The sequence below is a fragment of the Momordica charantia genome (genome assembly GCF_013281855.1).
Source record: "Momordica charantia cultivar OHB3-1 chromosome 6 unlocalized genomic scaffold, Mcharantia_2.0 BLBB01000006.1, whole genome shotgun sequence".
NCBI lineage: Eukaryota > Viridiplantae > Streptophyta > Magnoliopsida > Cucurbitales > Cucurbitaceae > Momordica > Momordica charantia.
The window spans coordinates 33,110,428-33,130,654 of record NW_028275164.1 but is presented as its reverse complement, the minus strand read 5'-3'; the positions used below and the strand labels follow the sequence as shown (position 1 = coordinate 33,130,654).

The following is a 20,227-nucleotide window of genomic DNA, read 5'->3' as shown; positions in this document are numbered from 1 at the left end:
TCAAAAAAACTAGTTAGACAAGAAATTAAAAGTTGGTAACTACTAAACATTTTTCATAGTCCATGGAGGACACTAACCTTTTGTATGAATGGATGTAAAACTAAGGTCCTGAAAATATCTGCTCATCTCCCATTTTTTCTCATGCTATTGGAATAAAAGCAGTCTTCTAGGTTAAAACTTATTGAGAAGAAGGAAAAAGGTTTAATTCCAAAATAATCGAGTTTGATTGAGAGAAGGGGAACTGAAACCATAAAGAATCATAGAAAGAAACTTTTCCATTTATTGACTTTCTGTTGTTGTACAATATGAGGGTATAAACTATATTTGAAAGCAGAAGATACACAAGGAAAATAATTTGTTTAAAAGAATACTTGAGCAGTTCTGTTTTATCTAAAGGGTTCAACAGGAGCAGTCTCTTCAAGAAAAGTTGCAGCCTCAAAACACTCAACAGCTTCTGCCAACGATGACTTGGTACCTTCAGATTTGTAGAATAGCCCAAGATTGTACCATGCTGCATGGTTCGTCTGGTCGAGCCGTAGAGCATCCATCAAAAAGCTTCGTATAACGGGATGCGATCCGTGGCCGAGTTGTTTGATAACCATGGCAGACGAAACCAAGCTCGGGACATGGATGGGATCGATGTCCAGAGCAGCCACAAAAGCTTTCAGAGCTTCTTTGTACAAGCCTTTTGCTTCATAAAGCACACCTGTAGTCAGTATAACAAGTTCCAAATACCAACATCAGATGATTGAGCTAAAAACTATATTGAAAATATTGCAGTTTTCTTCAAATCACAAGATATTATCATCAGATCTGTATATCCTGTATTACACAAAATCGATGGCATCTATTATGATAGGGAGTTAAAATGATCTTAAATGTTTTTTGGGCGCCTTCAAAATCGTCCATTCAAAAGAGAAGAGAAGCTTAACAACAAAGTAAGGATAAGATAATCTATCTGATAATAATGTCTTACCAGTGATATGACATCTAGAAGCTGAATAAGAACAGATGGCCTCCGACTTCGAAACGCATGCCTCGGCATCTTGCCACTGTGAGAGCCTTATATAAACTAGAGCTAAATCATGCCACACTTCCAATTGCAAACTTCTAGCATAGTTTCTGCGGCTCTGTCAAAGTGCCGCACCAAAAACCATTAAATGACAGCAACAATACATCTAAAGCAAACTCAAGTCAAGACGGTCGATAAGTAAAATAGCAATGGATCTAGAATTACAGAAATATATTGAAATGGTAAGACTTGATCATCTTAAGAGACTGTTACATCATCCATTTCAATGTAGTTAATTACATGCAAATCAATCATGAAATAAGTATAAAATGAAAAGGAAACACAGAAACAGACCTTATGTAGCTTCTTATCTCCCGAGCCAAAACTTTTACTCTGAACTTGGAAAACAGCAAGTAACTGAGTATAAGTCTCAATAGCACCTTTCAATTCATCCTGTGCAATTAGAAGCTTCGCTTTTGTTCGAAGCAGTTCGCCTTGATCCCATTTCCCTGTCTGATCCAGAGCTGCATTTATGATACTTTCACCATCCACAAATCGTTTTTGAGCAGAGAGAATCCTAGCCAGTAGTAACCAAGTTTTAACATTAGATCCACCTTCCAGTTTAAGGCACTGCTTTGCATAATAAAGTGCCGAATCTAACTTCCTCTCGTCAGCGTATTCTAGACTCAAAGGGTAGAGGACATTAGGATCGGTCATTCTAGTCTTTTTCCGTGCAGCCTCCAGTGCCTGTATCGCCTCGGATTGTCTGGTGGACCTCTCGGAATCAGCAGCGGCTGATTTAGAACATACAGAAAGTGAGACGCCCAACATACAATTGGCAACATTTTCCAATTGATCACATCCAGCATCCAAGTTTTGAAGAGCTCTACGAGCAAAACTCATTTCTTCTTCAGCAAGGTCGCAGTTCTCTCCACAAATCTTTGATGCCATTAATAAAGCAGGAACGGATTTAGGATCCTCATGACTACCCAACAGTTTCCTCAACAGATTCAAAGCAGCCAAGTCTTCACCCGCTCCGTAATAACAGAGAGCCAGAGTATGGTACCTTTCTTTTCGATGTAGAGTCCCGGGAGGCAGTTCCTCTATTTGACCTGCCAAAGCTCTTGTATCCCCTGATATTGTTAGAGCAAAGGACAGGTGATCCAAGATTGATGGATCCCAATCAATCCTTTTAAGAACAAATTTTCTAAGTAATATTATAAATAAGAGTATAGCTTCTTCAATATTGTTTCTTGGTACAAATGAGCTGTCAATTTGGGACCGGAGATTCGGAGGGCATGCTTCACTACCGCTGTACAGAAGAAAAATGGCAAACTCTTTCTGAATTTGAGCAATGGTTCCTGCATCAAGGTTCCACTGGTGAAGAAGTGCCCGCCGATACGAAAGGATCGCTTCTTGAGAAGAACCACCTAGTTTCCATAGTTCTGGAAGCAGCTCGACCGCCTTTGTAACTGTCTCCTGCAATTTACAATCAGCACCAAAGTTTTCAGGCAAGCCTTCGGGAAATGAAGATTCAAGTATGTCCAGAATAACTTTGCAAGATTGAGCAGCTTCTGCAAGAATGATGGAAAAGGAAAATATATATCAGCTACGCATCGATGCTTTTACTTTTAGAACCCCCTCAGACAGTGTTTTTCCTTTTAGTTCAGACAACCAAGAAAAAGAAAATCAAAGTGAATGCTCATATTCCAACCAAAACTCAAAACCAGAGTTGTGTGGTATTTAACCAAAAATTTACATTAGAGAGAGTTTGACAAAATAAATAGATTCCCAGAACTCAACTAATAAATAATACCTCCGAACCTCCCAAGGCCTTGCAATGATTTTGCTTTGAGGAAGATGGCTTCCAAGAGTAAACTGACAGCATGCATAGACATAGGAGGGGTCGTAAAATTTTGTGACCGTCTTCTTTGGCGTTCTCCTCTTCTAGCTATGGAGATCATTATCTTACTAGTTGTTGCAGTGATGTCTATTCCTTCAAATACATGAAGAGCAGCTTCAATATTTCCTTTTTGATATTCATATCTTCCCAGCAATGCTCTTGCTTCCTTCAAATAACAGGCATAAATTAATTGCAATCCTTCCTCCAAATTAAACAAAGATATATCTAAAAATATTGGTACTATGATGCGTAGAACCTAATTATCACCTTGATCCTAATCACCCCTATTTTCTTAACTCTCTTTTATTTCAATGACAGCCATTTTGTGAGACTATAAGAGAGAGACCAAAAAAGTGTGTAGAGAGAAGAAAAAACTCTATGAGTTGTTTCACTTAAATTTCTTTTCATGAATCTCATATGAACTACTGTTAAGTTATCCTCCCTAAACTTTGTCTTCGTAAAACAATACCTTGCTTCTTCTGGATTGTCATGACAAACCAATGCGAAAAAATGAGAGAAGAAAAAAAGAACTTGTTTCTTCCTTGCTCCATAGGATTCCTCAGGAAATAAGTTTGTAAATGAAACAATAAACCAAGAAAGATAACTTGTAATCTAGAAAGCTTAAGGAATCTAACCTCATAATTCAAACAACCACTCTCACGAAGCGAAGACTCGGCTTCTTCTATATTGCCGATTTCTGGCTTTTTGACGATCTCACCAGGCCGCGAAGAGCGTTCACTTGCTGAATTCTCCAAAGCGGAAGGTGATTCGGATGATGGAATCAAATCGTCCCTAGGTCTTAATTTCTCTCCAGAACATAAACACTTCATTATCTTCCTAATATTATTCCTCCCCTTTCCAGCTCTCCTCCCCCTTTCTATCTTAATGTCACTCCTCATATTGTTTCACTGCAGCCAAAAATCTTCAACCACAAAAACCACCCACCATCAAATATAAATCAAAGCCTTCAAAAATTCAAAAAATAAAACAAAATCAGTCATTACAACAGTTCTGCAACTTCTGTTATCTATCAGCCCATTTACAGTGCCGTAAGACACAAATGTCTCATCAACGTTTAAATTAAGAGAGTCTGAATTCCGGACCAAAACTCGGGAAACAAGAAGGATTGATACATGATAGAAAAATCAGAAAGCATGTCTTTAATTATCAAAACCCTAAACATGGCGTTCTTAAACTCCAAGAAAAACCCAAAAACACCATATAAAATTCTAAAACCCACCTTGAAAATTAAACCATTACATTCCAACTTCAGCCTCCTTCAAGCAAACCCCATAAATGATAATCCAAGGAAACGAAAGTTTGGAAATTCGCAAAAACCCAGAACCCAGTATAAGGAAGAGAAACAATCGGAGCGATTAAAGAAGCAAGAAATATATAGGACGAAAGGGTAAAGAGCATCAGCAAATACCTTTTGTTTTCCCAAAAGTAAAAGAGGAGCGAGGGGAGGCAGAAGCCAGAAACAGCAATTCCCATGACTTGAATTTCTTCACCAATCAAGAGCGCTTTTGAATCCTTTTGAAATTAAAAATTACCAAAAGCAGACGAAAGCTCGAACAATCTTTACTTTATTGTTTGGCTTTCTTTTTTCTCTCGCTTTTTCTTCCTTTACTAAGCTCTGGGATTTGCTTTCGGATGAAAACAAGGAAAAAAATCAAAATTGATAGGAAGGAAACAGAATCCAAGAGGAGACGATCTTTGGCCTTTTTGGTTTTGGGGTTTAGAATTAGAATCAGAGATATTAGAAGGAATTAGAATTTTAGGAGAAATTTATTGAGTCGAAATGCAAAATTGGGTCCCACGCCCCGTAAGTTACCACGTTGTCTGAGGTTTTCCTTTCGCCACGTGGCACACATCTCATGGCTATCTGTGTTACGCGCCGGCGGTAAACCGTTTATCAACTGACTGTCAGAGACTCTGCTTTTCTTTTCTCTTCTTTCTTTTTTTCTCTTTAATTCGATTATTCTTCTGACAATTCAAATATGGAATATGGATGAAGCGAACTATTGGAAGAATAAAGGAAATTTGGAAAAAAATATTATGGGAATTAATTTTTCCTTTAATAAATACTACCTCTATTGTTTTTCTTTCGTTTTGTTGTTTGAATCAAATTTTATTTCGTCTGACGATTTAATCTTTATATTTTTAAATTTGTAACCAATTTAATTTCTATGGTAAAAAATCCCATAAAAATAAGTGTTATTTTTTATTGGTCTATCGCTCTACATATATTAAAAAGAAAAAATATTAGAAACTAAATCATCGTAAACTTTAAATTACAATAATTAAATTATTACATATTAAAATGTAGAGACTGAATTGTTATCGATCTGAAATGAGAGGGATTAAATTGTTTCAAACTAAAGTTGCATTACGGATATCACTAATTTTTTTTAACCTAACTTTTATTAATATTGATGCACAAACTAACCATTTCTTTTTCTAGTTTTGTTAAACTTTAACATTTTTATAGGTGATATATATCTTAATTAGTTACTATGTTCGACATAGAAAGAAAAATTTATAAAGTGGAGGAGTGATTACGTTTATTTTTATTTTTTTAACATTAGGATCTTTTTGTATATACTAATAAAATAATTAATTCTATGAATAAAATGAATAATTTTATAAAGCAGAAGGATTTTTAGTTTTTAAAAAAATTAGCAAGTAATTACTCATTATACATAATACATTCAATATATAGGTAACTTTTAAATTTCTCCAAACATAATAGTTTGAAACTTATTTTTTAAATACATTATTTTAATTCGTGAAGCCAACAAAAGATCATTGACAAATAAAATCTTCAATTGAAGAGATAATTTTGCGCCTAATTTAATGATGTCGATTTTCATTGCAACTATCACATAAATTTAACAAATTTCCCCCCTTTTTTATATTCTAGAAAGAAGATTCTTCTTTTTTTTTTTTTTTTTTTGTTGGAAATTTCACACTTACATTATTTTATGTAATTCAACGCATGAATAAAAAGATTAATAAAGTTGCAATTATATATTGACATGTTCTTATAAAATATATATATATATATATATATATATATATATATATATATATATATATATATATCGACATATAAAATAGTTTTTAATGTAAAAAATAAAATAATTTTGTATTTAAAAAAATAAATGAAGTAGTTTCTTTTAATTCCATATTATTTGGATTACATAATAAAAAGTATTTTCCCTAAATACTTTGAAATATAATTTATGATATGCTGATATTTAAATAATTACTTTTGTTAGTTCCCCAACTTTAGAATAAAGTCTTTTAGGTCACTGCTGGAAAGAAAGCTTTATATATTTATTTATTATTAACTCTTCCACAATCCATGGATAATACCTTTATATATTTATTTATACACCTATATTATATTTATCAAATTTATGGGTCGATAAAATTTTTAAAATTAAATGTGCAAAAAAAAAAAAGGTAAAATGGGTTCCGTTCAAATAATTCGACCGATTAAATTTTTGTTCCCAATATTCCAATAATTACTAGCATAAATTATAATCATGAATTTACTATTAAAAGATGATAATCATGAATAATAATCTCTTGGGTAGATTATGGTTTTTATTGTTTAGATTTGTAATATTTTTTCAATTAACTCTATTAAATAGGTAAAGTGGGTCCCATTCAATAAAATTTTCTAATGATTCGACCGACTAAAATCTTTTATTTCCATTAATATTTTCTTGACACGATGTTACTAGTATCAATGACAATCATGGATTCGTTAAAAAAGATGATAATCATGAATAATACTCACTAGGGTAGATTTATCTTTAAAAAAATCACTAGGTAGTCTCACTTTGCTACGTTGAAAATGTTTATTTTTTTTATGTATTTTTAACTTTGGTTCATTTTAGTTTATGTACTTTGAACATGCTAGCCTCTATATTTAAGAAGTGATAATTCTAGTCTTGCTTTACAAAATTTTAACATAAATTTTACACAAAACAAAAACACTTTAGTATAAAGTTATGTTTATATTATAAGAAATATATTGACTGCAGCGTTGCATTGAAATTGCGATAACAAAAAAAAATGAGAGTAAAAATAAAATTAAGGGACCAACGTGGTCACTATTTAAAAGTACAGATACCATAATGAACATTTTGAAAGTATAGGGACTAAAAAATTAACTAAAATTGAGAGTAGAGGCACCAAAACGAATATTTTAAAAGTACATGGAATGTACCAAACTAATATTTTAACCTAGTTTTTTTTAAGCAAAATTTAATCTACTTTCTATTGTATTTTTTAAAAAATTGATTAAAAAAAAGTTAGATCAAATGAAAACTGGGTAAATTGTCTATGGAAATTTACCTTAAGTTTGAAATTTTTGGCAAGCAAGCTCCTTTTATTTATTTATTTAATTTTTTAAAAAATTATTTTAAATAGGGATATGTACATAAATAGTATCAAATTTAAAATTTTACAAAAAATCGCACAGTCAAAATCAGACTTAAACTTAAATATTATATAAAGTAGATTTAGAAAAGTTAAATTTATGCCATATTAAAAAAATGAAAAGCCGTGACATTTTAAAATTAAATATTACATTTATGTTGGATAGTGTAATTTTAAAAAATATATATAGAAAAAAATTATACGGTTTTTATGAAAGTTATGGACTGGACTATGAATGTCACTTTGCCTCGTCTTGTTCCTTTATGAACATAAGTACAAAAGCAGGTCCTACTCATTTGCTCTTATTTCTTTTTGTTCATTTTCTTTATTCACACAATTTTCTATCTTTTTGCACAAATAAAAAAACTTTTTAATCTATTTTCTAAACACGCTTTAAAAAAAGTATAGTTTTTTTAAATAAAAATTAAGTTAAAATGAAATTGTTATAAGAAGAAATCATATATGTATATATATATATATATATATATATATCAAAATTTTCAACTAGAGGGAAAAGAAATCTAAAGGATAATTCCCGACAGAATAACATTGTATAGAAGTCTTCCCACTAACAAGTTTTACATCTATCAATTCCATTTGAACCACCAAAAGAAAAATATAAATTTAAAAAACAACATAAAATATATTTGATAATCTTTTCATATCAAATACATTTGATTTTATACCATTATCTTAAATCCATGTCACCCGAGAATCATAATCGATAGGCATTTTACAAAGATAAATCAATTAAAAATAATTTCAAAAATAAATAGTAAAAACATAATAAGGATATAGGAAGTTTTCTTTTAAACTCATTAAACAATTTAAAGTAAACTAAAAGGCTATTAAAAATATATTATCGAAAGATATGCCAGACTTGGGAGTGTTAAAAAAATCAAGCCAAACAACCTACACAACCTAGCCTAAAACTAAAAACAAGATCGTTAACGAAGGAGATTAGAGTTTGCAGTTCAGTTTCTTCCCATCAGCATGTCACTACATAATCATATGAACTTCCCAGCACATCTCAAGTTCAAAAAAAAAAAAAAAAGTAACTGAGATTGATAATAGGATTATAAATATCAATAATTTGACATGAGAGTGAACGCAGGAGAAGATGATGTTGCAAGTTGAGTGAATATCTAAAAGTACAAACAACTCAAAACCATGACTTGAGATGTAACAAAATTGGGTATTAGTAAAACAAATCCAAAGACAACAGAATTTAATCTACTAGCACGCAAACTAAATAGAGCTCGGTCTTGTAACAAATTCGATAGTAAAACAACAAAAAATGAGAAGCCGAAAGTAAAAGCTTTGAATGAATGAGAGAAGAATGAGAGAAGTGTAGATCTCACTTCTTCTTCTCACCACCTCCACCGGCCCTGCAATTAAAACGCATCCAGAAAAGGAATCAGAATCTTAATTATAACTTCGTCCGAAGACCATTTAAAGGATGGGAAATGCACCTATCTTGCTTTGACCATCATTAAATTTTTACAAATAAGAGAGGAATATGCAAAACTAGATAATTTTTAAATGATGGTCGGCATAAAAATGTTCACCAGTTAGCACCTAAATATTGTTCTTAAAAGATTACCTCATCTTTCTTAGAACGCTCGACATCTCTTCACGCTTCTTCTTAGCTCTCTTGTGAGTTCCGAGCTTTCTTTTGGCTACCTTAAGAGCACGCTTGTCTTTTCCGACTTTTAGAAGCTCAGTGATTCTCTTCTCATATGGGGCAAAACCAGCCACTTCCCGAATCAAGCTCCGGACAAAGAGAACCCTTTTACTTGTTTTCTACATTAATTAGTCATGATAGATGCACAATATAACAAAACCTTTTCAGAATGATGTGGTCTTAACAGGAAATTTAAAATAAGGTAAATAGCATCCCCTAGAAAAACATGTTTAAACAAAGAAAATCCAATGGCTTCCACTTCCAACTATTGCATGAACTCTAATACATTGAGGGATATGTTAACTTACTCCTTTGCGATCAGAGGGGCGTGGGGCCAACTCTTTCTTGGTGACTATATGCCCCTTGTTCAGCCCGACAAAAAGGCCTGTATTCGGTTGTTTTGGAGCCATACCTGTTTGCACAAAAACCAATCAGTTCACTCTAAAAATTTGAAGCTTAATTACAAAACCTCGATTCTGCAAGACCCTACAAGAGTTGGTTTTGATATAAGCAATAGAAAAAGCAAAAATGTGATTCCTGCCACTTGATTTTTGTAACTAAATCTGCATATCATCAGGTTCATGAAAAATGTAGAACAATTCAGGTCATTATCATGAAAATCAGAAAAGCACATACGTGACTAAACTTTTTCTTTTCCCTTTTAAGAGTTCTAGTCAAGTAATAACTATGCAAATTCCAGCAATATCCAAACTTTACGACACATTTAACGTGTAAATATTATTTGTTGAAGAGTTCCAAACAAAATGAAGGATTCTTGAGAAGAAGGTGAAAACCCAAAACGTGTGTATAATAGTCCTAATCACCCAAAAAAAATTTTAATATAAACAAAAATTGCCTGCAGCAGATTATTATGTCGCCTCCATATAACGCGATCAACTAGAAAACAAAGGATCAAGATGCAATGTAGAGCATACATTATACTCAAAACAGCAGCTAACTACACATATAGCATTAATGAGAACGACTCAGAAACAGAACGATTGGTCATATAAAAACTTCGCAAAACACAGAGAAAATTTCAATTCGTGCGCTAAAGAAACTAGTGGTATCAGAACTAGAAATCTACGCCCTTATTCCCGCCTGAATTTGCAAGGACTTCAAATCATTTTCAGTGTTAGGATTTTTAAATTAAAGTTGACCTCATTCCAATTTTACATAACGTGAGATTGGTCGAATTGACAGAAAAAAAAAAAAAAAAAACCTTTGATCTGTGTGCTAGAGAGTGAGAGATGGAGGGGTGCTAGGAGAGCACAAGCGTGGTGTGCCGGCGTGCAGAGAATGAGATAGAAAGAGAAGAAAGAAAAGGGAGATGGAGGCGTACCGGCGTAGTTGCGACGGAGAGGCGTGCCGGCGCGTCGCGTTGCAGCAGAGAGAAACACAGAGCGGCTGAGATACGGAGAAATAAGAGGGGAAGAGAAGGAGTCGGGAGGGTAGAATTTAGGGTTTTCTCTTTTAATTATTTTTTAGATGTAATTATTTTTGTTTTTTGTTTTTTGTTTTTTAACAAATAAAAGGAAACGCTGAAAGAGGAATAAAAATAACTTTTTAATTTATATAATTAAAAGGATATAATGATAAATTTGTTATTTTCTTTAACCAGTGATAAATGAGTGACAGACTCATTGGCATTTGCCAACCTTTTTGTTTAGGATTTATTCAATTGGTTAAAAAAAAAATTCGAGAACAACACGTTGGTTCGAGGGATGGAACTCTTAAACTCATGATTCGATAAATATGCCTTAACCTATAGAAATATGCTATAGTTGGCGGTTAAAAAACACAATTGATTTTTATACTTTTGTTAAAGCAACAGTTTAATTTTTAAACTTTAGTTTGTAACCATTTAATCTATGTACTTTTGAATTGGTGACAATTTAGTCTCTAGACTTTAGTATGTAATTTAGTCTCTATAATTTAAAATTTATAACAATTTAGTCCATGCGATAAAAAATTTCATCAAAATTAAGTGTCAATTTTTATCATATAACGGTTTAGTCTTATACTTTATAAACATATTTTGGCTCGATTTATCGATCTATATATAAGAAACTTAATACAAAAAAAATCACGATATAGACCAAATTGTTACAAACTTTAACTATAAGAACTAAATTGTTACACACAAAAGTTTATTAACTAAATTGTTACAGACTAAATTCAATGATTTTACTTTTTATTAAGTCATCACGAATATTAGGAGTTGAAATTTAAACCTATAATTTCTTTAAAGGTAGGAAAGGTAAGCAAAACCACTCTAACTCCTCGAAATAATTTATGGTATTTGCATATTTAATACAAAGTAATAGGTCTTCTAAAAAAATCAAGGTGGTAAAAAGATAAAATAGATTCGGCAACATAAATACAGCTAAGTGGTAATTGACATATATGATCGAGATCATGGATTCAAATTTTCACCCATCGTTATATTTGAAAAGGAAAAAAAAAAAAAACAAAAACTTCACTTCTTCCCACGAAACTCTGTTCTTCTCTAGAACTAAAAAACTGAGAATAAGCATTCATTTTATTAATGGCAAAATTTCGATAGGTTGGTTATCGTGAATATAAAATTAATTTCCAAGTTTAGGGAGTAGAAATGGATATTTTACCTGATATTTATCCTTCCAAGAGAGACTCTTTGGATATGGGGAGTTGGTTCTTTCTTTCCCCGCGCGACTGCGACTCTGTAAAAGCTTGAAACATTTGGGCCACGGAAGCTCCATACATCTTTCGGCAGCATTTTCCCCGCTTTCAGTTGGCACCCAATAATGGTATGTTGAATATTGCTTCCAAACTTGCTCAAATTTCCACCCTCTTGCTCTACTTTTGCCTCTATTATCACTTCGATTTTTCCCTTGGGTACTCTTTCCCTCTGTCCTTTTGCTACCATTGAAGGTGTTTCTTGTCTAGTTTTAGTGGGTGTCGTGAGAAATTGAAAATGAAGTGTTTAGGCCACTTGATACAGTCTTTTGTCCATTTGATTGCAGTCAAGTTTGAAGACTTGTAAGAGGGAAGGGAACAAATTATGCATGTCTTGATGTGTTGAAAATCAATTTATGATTGTGGTTTCTGTCTTCTGCAATTAATTTTATTTCTATGCTTAGGTATCAATATAAAGTGCATGTGTAAGCTTAAGAGGAGACCTGAATTTGAGGTATTCGGTTAAGTCAAGGGTCTAACTGCAGAGGAATTGGGCAATTGTGGCTGCTTTCATTTTTGTTTTGTTTTGGTCTCATCTGTGTTTGAAACAGTCCTCTCTGCTTATTTCCATCTACGCCAGTCCCCTTTTATGTAATTGTATTTTGGAAACTGAGGAAATGATGTTTCTCCAAGCCTCTTCCATCTCGATGTCAGTTTCACCTCAATATGCAGTACGTAATGCTTTTAGTTTGCATCGGTTCTTGACGGTCCCTACTGAATATCGGACTTTTAAGCCTTCTTGTTATTCTAAATATCATTCGGATGGTATTCTGCTGAACCTTGTACCCTATAGCCACAGCCGAAAACTTCCTTACCTTGCTGTTTCATCTAAATCCAATTCAGAACATGACCCTCAACCTAGTGCTGATTCTAAAGTGAAACCGAAATCAAGAAGTCACAGTAAGAAGGCCAAAGCTTCTGAAAAGGAGGAAGAAAATGGTGCTAGGATGTTTCCATCAACGATCCCGAGGAAGCCTCGACGTGGCCGTAGAAGTGAAGCTGCAGCTCTTGAAGATTTTGTTCGCAACACACTTGAACAAACATTTGCATCGATTCGACAGCAAAATGCAGAAGTAATGGAAAATAAGGAGAATGTATTCAAGGAAAGAGCTGATGACAAGGTTGAGTTTGACAGCAGCAGCGACAACGACGATGACGAGGAGGAAGAGGAGATAGATGAAAGTGATGGAACTGGAAGAAAGAAGAAGAAGAAGATGGTAGTGGAGGAAGAAGATCCGAATTGGCCACTGGATGCTGATGTGGGATGGGGAGTTCGAGCATCGGAATATTTCGAACAGCACCCGATCAAGAATGTAGTTGGGGATGATGGTGTTGAAATCAACTGGGAAGGGGAAATCGATGACAACTGGGTGAAGGAAATCAACTGCTTGGAGTGGGAGAGCTTTGCTTTCCATCCTAGTCCACTTGTTGTTCTTGTTTTCGAAAGATATAACAGGTGCTCTCCTTCTACCCTTTCAAATTTGTGAAAATTTTCGATTCTTCAATATACTGAGACCAACAGTAGCAATACAACAGGCTTCAATGTTCTTTAAAAGTAATAGCTGTTGTTGTTCTATCTTAAATCTTAACGAGCATTATGCATCATGCATTCTTATCTTATAGTACTTAAAATTGTGGTAATATTGAGTGATATATGTAGGAAATTTGAAATTTCTTGCAGAAGACACATTCCATATTAAATTACTTGTGAATTGATTATTCTGTTCCCAGGGCCACTGATAATTGGAAGACTTTGAAAGAACTAGAGAAAGCACTACAAGTATACTGGAATGCAAAAGATCGCTTGCCACCCCGGGTATGGGCTAAATTGCGCGTTTTTAAGCTGTTTGATTCCTCCAGATTTATCCACATAAACAGATTGATTGGTCTAAGTAACTTCGTTTCTTACCTGATTCTAGCCTGGTTAAACTTGTATTGCAGTCGGTTAAGATCGATATCAACATCGAGAGAGATCTAGCATACGCTTTGAAAGTTAGAGAATGCCCTCAAATTTTATTTTTAAGAGGAAACAAGGTCTTGTACAGGGAAAAAGGTCCACATTTATTTCCTGCCACATTCCATTTCGGTTTCTGAAACTTTTTCTCTTAAACTTACCACCCACGTATTGTTACATTCTTTTGCAGACTTTCGGACATCAGATGAATTGGTTCAGATGATTGCATTTTTCTACTACAAAGCAAAGAAGCCTTTATGGATCGATGATAAAGCTTTGTCTCGACCGTTTTGACCTCGAACCTCGTCCATCTGCTCAAACATACTCTATACTTGCGGAGATACTGATAAACATACATATGATCCCAAGTTCTCAACCAACAACATAAGAGAAACATGTTTTTCAGTGAGAACTTCAAAACAAGTAAATATATTGGTTTTTCTGAGAATCTATTTTGTAATCTTTAGTTTCAAGAGAGATTCGAAGGCAGTAAAATCTGAACTAAATAGATGTCTTTCACAGGCTTCCTTTGAACTGCTCAATGATCTGTTTCAAGAGCTGAAATTTGCATATTTTTTAATCATTTGGCTTAGTCAGTAAGTCTTCACTGTAGCATCCATGACCTGAAACTCACAAATTCATCAGTTGTTACTGACAAACTTCGCTCGACAATTGTGGGAGCAGTGTTTTCCTTTTCTTTTCTATTTTTTCCTATCCTTTTGAAAAAATCAACTTATATTGATGGACATTTTGAAGACTAAAATAAATAAAGTTGAAAGTGGATGAACGTTTTGAAAGTATGTGACCAAAAATACTATTTAAATTTATTTAAAAGGAAAAAAAGCATAATTCAAATGTAAGCGGGTTAATACCATAAGTTATTAATATTAAATTTAAAATTTTTAATATCCAACACCATGATATATAAATAATCAATCATCCAAAGTATTTTATATGTCCGGAGGTTCAAATTCTATATCATTGTACAACCCATCAAGCCTATAATGTTAACATGGTGTTGACCATGGCAATTCGAGATGGATTAAGTATAGTGATTAAGGTTGTAATCACAAGCTTATCATCTTTTCTTTGATTCAATCTAAAAAAGAAGACAAATCGACGAAGGGACTAGTTATTAGATAAATTTTCAGGAAGATTACAAAATAGATTCTTCTTTATTCAAAAACTGTGCAATATTTGTTGAAATGCAATACGCAGTGGATTGAATAGTGATCATGGGGTTAACTCCAACTGCAGTTGGTAGCACACTTCCATCACATACAAATAAGCCTTGTGCTTCCCAACTTTCCCCATTCATATCCACTGCTCCTTCTTCCTCTGTGCTCCCCATTCTGCAGCTGCTCATCTGATGTGCTGAGCCGTATATGGTCCAGTGCTCGCCCCTCGACAGCGGCCCCCCGACCGCATCGACCGAGTCGAGGAACTCCTCCAACTCTTCCTTATTTCTCCCTGCACATCTCATTCTCTGCCCATCACTTCTGTAGGTGCCCACCTCAGTGGCTCCTGCTGCAATCAAGATTCTCAGCGCCTGCCTCAAGCCATTTCTTAGATTCTCTTTATCAGCCTTGTCGAGTCGATACTTGACGTTGCCCTTTACCATTACTTCTCCTGAACCTTGGTCTCTTACTAGAGCAAAAAGGAGAGCAGTTCGAGCATACTTGACCATCACGTCTTTCATATCACGCCCGGAAGTCCATGGAAACAATGTGGCAAATGTGGCTGGTCCAACAGCCGGAGTTTCGATTATGGTGTGGACATTGGAGTCTTCTGAGACTACCTTGTGGAGGGAAGTAATGATCCCTCCCTCGTATATTTTACCTGTGAGATCGGACAGTTGTTCAGGGAAGTGTCCCCAAGCAAATATGACAGGGTGCAAGTGGAGATTCCTGCCGATGTTTTTGTTACTCAATCCGCTCGCAATCAGCAGAGGGGGCGTCAAGATAGAACCACAAGCCGAGATCGTTGCTTTTGCCTCGATATGAAGTTTTTTCGTGACGTTTTTGCTCAACGAAGTTGCAATCACTCCTAAGCATCTCTTGTTTCTACTTATGTTATTGGTTTTTTCCAAAATGAGTTGATCAGCTTGGCAGAATGTGAGGATCACTGCACCAGATTCAACTGCATCGACCAACCAAGTAGAATCGGTCCCTTTCTTATCACCAATTCTACAACCATAACAGCAAGAGCCACAATAGTGATCTTTTGAAGAGTTCCTCGGAACTGAATCGACTTTCAAACCAAGATTCTCACAGCCTTTTCGAAGAACTTGATTTTGGAAACTTTCTAGCGAACATCCCTCTGTCACTCCAATTCTATTACACACTGCATCCATTGCAGCTTGGTACTCGAAGCTCCCGAACAAAGGAATCTTACGATCGGTAGACCACTCATCGAGAACAGATTTCGGAGTTCTAATGGATGCAGACCAGTTTACAGCAGAGCCTCCACCCACAGTACTTCCAGCCAACAGTATAACCTTCCCATCAAGAGTTGACTTCAGTCCACCTGATTCATATAGTTCATCCATGGATGGACCTTCCAGAGAGGAATAATCTTCAGGCACAAAATAGTTCCCTTTCTCGAGAACAACTACCTTTAAACCAGATCTTGCAAGAACTGCAGCTGCAACTCCGCCGCCGCATCCCGAGCCAACAATCACAACATCACATTTGATCTTATAGGCACCATGTTTTTTATCTTCAGTTGCTTCAAGGCCTTTTAGGGAAAGAGAACGGAGAAGAGTGGAATCATCTTCATTGCCAGTTTCTATCACCCCCTTTTCAAGAGGCCGCTCTTTTTGGGTTTCGTTCAACCGTTTTCGGGTGTCTACTCGATACCCCATCACTTCCCATGCTTTGTTTTTACACCTCTCATCAAACTGAAACAAAACACAAGAATCCTTTCTATTATAATACTCAATATCAGTAGATCCTTCATGATTGTGAACCAGAGAACAGGAGGGTGTCAGCCTTTAGTTAACGATCAAAGGAAGGAATGCTGTAAATGTCAATATATATGAAAACTTGGAGGAGAGATTGATCGGATAACAAAATTAAGATGTTCTTGTGGTGTTACAAGAGAAGAGTTAATTATGGGTTAAAATATAAGTTTGGTACATAAACTTTTAAGACTGTGCCTAGTAAACCTTTAAACTTGAAAGAACGTCCAACAGATTCATGAACTTTCACTTTTGAATTTAATATAGTGTATCTCTGTTAGAGACTTAGTTTAGACACAAGTTGAAAACTTCACAACCAAACAGAACTCGAACAATATTGAAGTTACAGTACATATTTATACCATCTTATCATCGTCCATGGCCAAATCTTCTGAAGCAATGTTTGAGCACGAACACACACACACACACACTCTCTCTCACTAAAAGCAACAAAGATATAAGAAAGAGAAAGCTGAGAGATTTCCAGGAAATCTTACCCTGGAGAAGAAATTGAAGCAGCAGAAAACTTTAATAATCATGAAAGCCATTCTCAGAAGCACAGTATACTTCTGGTGAGCTCCAGACCAGTTGCTGAGAATCCGCTCTCTCTTCTCCAGAGAAATTTCAGAGAATTTGAGAATGAAAGGCCATCTCCAATCCAAGCAAAGACAACCACAGAGCAACAATGTCCCCAATCTGAAAGACACAAGTTTCAGCACTAATCTCACAAGAAACACAGCTTTTGGATGAGCCCTCGCCGCCAATAGCTCAGCTACCTAAAATTCCCGAATTAAAACAAACAAACAAACAAGTTTTCAATTTCGGAATAGGAATCATCAAATTTTGACGAGAACTTAAAAGGGTATCAGAGGAAGAAGATGACCTCATCCGGCATCGGGGTTTGAGAAGCGGAGGCTTGGTAGAAGGAATGGAGAGATGGGTCTGGTGGGTGTTCTTTGTCAATGGCAGAGAGAGGCAGAGGGGGGACGAGAGCTTCACAGAAGGCGGCCATGGATTCCATCTGGGAGGAAGAGAAGCCATGGTTGAACTCTGTTCTTCGTCTCCTCAGTAGTGGGTGGGAGCTAATTTCTCTATCCGCCATTTTAGCTCTCCCTTTGGAACTCGAAAACTTCTCCGATGGAGGAGACTCAACTCCGCCCAAGTCTGGATTTTGCTGGGTGTGTCTATGGAATGGATTGGTTTTCCTGTGATGTTTATACTGCGATTTAAATCCTGTTTTGATTCCGATTATATTCATTGTCAGCGGGGAAAATCTTTTTTACTCATTATTTATAAGATTTTAACTCAGGTTTTAAACCGTGGCGGAAACAGAAATTTAACACGTTATATAAAAAAGGGTAAGATACAATAAAAAAAAAAATTCAAAATATTTGTAGATGGAGCTCATTTAATAATATTGTAATTGTAACTTTCATATGTTCTCAAATTGACCCCAAACACTTATCAAATAAATATTTTTCAATATATGCCATGAGCCTATTGTTTTATCCATGGATTCTTATGCAATCAAGTTTTCACAATTTCATAATTTTTTGTTTATATATACGTATATGGTTTGGTTCGAACTAGGCGACTTGGAATCATAGTTTCATGAGAGGTAGAAGGGGCTTGCCAACCGACCAAAGACTTACAACTTGGTAAATAAGCAAACTAAATTATATTTAACTAAATCTTGTGTCCCCGACTCCTTTGTAATCCATTTCCGATTTTAAATATCAATGTCGATGAAAATGTTGAAGTCTCAATTTCATGAAAATATTGACATGTCAGCAAATATTTAATACCTTGATTTTAACGTGGATTTAAAAAAATCATTTCATGATTTTTCTTAATACAATTTTATATTTTTTTCTACATCGCGAAAATAATCTAAAATGGGAAATACACAAACAAAAATGATTTAAATCTTATATTAAAAAAGTGAGAGAAAACGAATTTGTTTTCCCAAGATGATCGGTAAAATTGGAATGCTCGTCAAATTTCAAACACGTAGATGGATTATGAAGTTCAGTTTTATCCTTTTCAAATAAACAAACAATAAATGCCTGCCTCCATTGGCTACTTCCTCATGCTCCCACAAATAGAATAAAAATAATCTAAAAATATAGATTTTTTATATTAAAAAATTAAATAATCGTCATATTTTTAGTGATCGGAAAGTAATTACTAATTTACTACACATTGGTAAATTCATGAGGAAGTATAGGTAAAATTTTAAACAAATAATATAAAATAGTTGTGTTTTATTCTAAATTTGAGACGTTTATATAAAATCAATATGTAGTTTAAATATAATATGAGGTTTAAAATTTTTATAAAAATAACATCATTTAAACCAAACAAAAATTACAATATCAAAAGTTAATTTAGGTCTCCCATTTTCGTAATGATGGAACTTAAAAAGATAACAAAATAGAATTGTACTAAAAAAGAGAACAAAAATTCACATAAAAGAAAAAAAAAATGGTCTCTGAAATCATTTTAACCGTTAATTGACTAATTGACTAATGTTAAAATGATGTGACTGCCTGTATTTTGTGGCAAAATAAATTGCTTGGACTTCTCAAATTCTTTTTTATTTTTGAAAATATCTCCTTCTTTCCCTTTCCTCTTTCGGTGAAACTCATCACCCTGCCGTCTCTGTCCTCCCCACCCATCGTGGCCCGCGGGCGCCACCAGCAACCTCTTTGTTGCGCGCCCAAATTCAAAACCCTAATTAACAACTAACAACTAACAAATTTCAATTTCAAGATGGAGTCCAAACGTTTTATGGGGAGGGTATCTCAAATCAGTATCGACGTCACCATGGGAGGGGGTAGAGAAGGAGAGACACAAAGAGGAGGAGCAAGAGTGGTCACCACCATTAGAGGGGATTTTGAGGTTAATCTTTGAACATTTTTCATTGAAATTTAGAGGTTGGAGATTCGTAGTTTAAAAGAGTTTTTAAAGCTAATGTGGGTGAGAAGTTGGGATATTGATTTGGTTGCATTGTCCTAATTTGAATAATCATAAAATTGATCGAAACCTAAGATGTCTTGGACTCTGATACAATATCAATATTCATGGGGTTCAATCCCAAAATTAATTGACAATGAGAGAAGTAGTCCATGACTATTATAAACTATTGTTAGGTCTCTTTTCTTTTCAATGTGGGATCCTTAACAGAACCTCCATCCCCTCTTTGTGGTCGGAGAAGGTCATCATGGTCGGCAGTGACAGTGATGTATGGCAAGGATAGAGACGGCAGCCGCCAGTGATGAGTTTCACCGTAAGAGTGGAGGCAGAGGAATGATATATTGTGAAAAACAAGAAAGAAATTGAAAAATCCAGACATCAGAAAAGAAATTTATTGAAGTAATTTATTTGGCCAAATATGCAAAATTTTAACATTAATCAACTAACCGTCAAAATGGTCTAGAGACCCTTTAGAACCATTTATCAAACTTTAAGAACTAATAGTATCCATTTTAAAATTTGAAGGACTACATAGACACCTACTTCAAACTTGAGGGACTAAAAGTGTA

At 34.6% G+C, this 20,227-nt stretch overlaps 4 protein-coding genes across 9 annotated transcripts; 1 reads left to right on the top strand and 3 right to left on the bottom strand.

Moving 5' to 3' along the window:
- Nucleotides 1-254: 254 nt before the first annotated feature.
- On the bottom strand, nucleotides 255-4,682 carry NPGR2 (no pollen germination related 2). Of its 5 annotated transcripts, none has more exons than XM_022299964.2 (6): nucleotides 4,345-4,682; nucleotides 3,551-3,880; nucleotides 2,829-3,081; nucleotides 1,367-2,586; nucleotides 977-1,130; nucleotides 255-706 (listed from the first exon to the last, which is right to left on the bottom strand). In XM_022299964.2, the coding sequence occupies exons 2-6, from the start codon at nucleotides 3,812-3,814 to the stop codon at nucleotides 387-389; spliced, it is 2,211 nt and encodes a 736-aa protein (XP_022155656.1). In that variant the 5' UTR covers nucleotides 3,815-3,880; nucleotides 4,345-4,682; the 3' UTR covers nucleotides 255-386. The 5 variants fall into 5 exon arrangements, with proteins under 5 accessions (XP_022155656.1, XP_022155654.1, XP_087982115.1 ...); XM_022299962.2 differs by having other exon boundaries at nucleotides 3,551-3,837; XM_088125989.1 differs by having other exon boundaries at nucleotides 255-691; nucleotides 3,551-3,837.
- A 3,790-nt stretch (nucleotides 4,683-8,472) lies between these two features.
- LOC111022683 (large ribosomal subunit protein eL36) lies at nucleotides 8,473-10,550 on the bottom strand. The gene is made up of 4 exons (XM_022299892.2): nucleotides 10,394-10,550; nucleotides 9,360-9,463; nucleotides 8,971-9,170; nucleotides 8,473-8,755 (listed from the first exon to the last, which is right to left on the bottom strand). Exons 2-4 carry the CDS (start codon nucleotides 9,459-9,461, stop codon nucleotides 8,725-8,727), a joined length of 333 nt encoding a protein of 110 aa, XP_022155584.2. The 5' UTR covers nucleotides 9,462-9,463; nucleotides 10,394-10,550; the 3' UTR covers nucleotides 8,473-8,724.
- Nucleotides 10,551-11,668: 1,118 nt separating this feature from the next.
- Nucleotides 11,669-14,338, top strand: MRL7 (polyadenylate-binding protein 2-binding protein). 2 transcript variants are annotated; one of them, XM_022299980.2, is made up of 5 exons: nucleotides 11,669-11,840; nucleotides 12,174-13,225; nucleotides 13,501-13,585; nucleotides 13,711-13,822; nucleotides 13,914-14,338. In XM_022299980.2, the coding sequence occupies exons 2-5, from the start codon at nucleotides 12,387-12,389 to the stop codon at nucleotides 14,015-14,017; spliced, it is 1,140 nt and encodes a 379-aa protein (XP_022155672.1). In that variant the 5' UTR covers nucleotides 11,669-11,840; nucleotides 12,174-12,386; the 3' UTR covers nucleotides 14,018-14,338. The 2 variants fall into 2 exon arrangements, with proteins under 2 accessions (XP_022155672.1, XP_087980860.1); XM_088124734.1 differs by lacking the exon at nucleotides 11,669-11,840 and having other exon boundaries at nucleotides 11,847-13,225.
- A 501-nt stretch (nucleotides 14,339-14,839) lies between these two features.
- LOC111022743 (Long-chain fatty alcohol dehydrogenase family protein) lies at nucleotides 14,840-17,910 on the bottom strand. Its single transcript, XM_022299974.2, has 3 exons — nucleotides 17,566-17,910; nucleotides 17,180-17,458; nucleotides 14,840-16,622 (listed from the first exon to the last, which is right to left on the bottom strand). Exons 1-3 carry the CDS (start codon nucleotides 17,782-17,784, stop codon nucleotides 14,880-14,882), a joined length of 2,241 nt encoding a protein of 746 aa, XP_022155666.1. The 5' UTR covers nucleotides 17,785-17,910; the 3' UTR covers nucleotides 14,840-14,879.
- Between the last annotated feature and the right edge of the window lie 2,317 nt (nucleotides 17,911-20,227).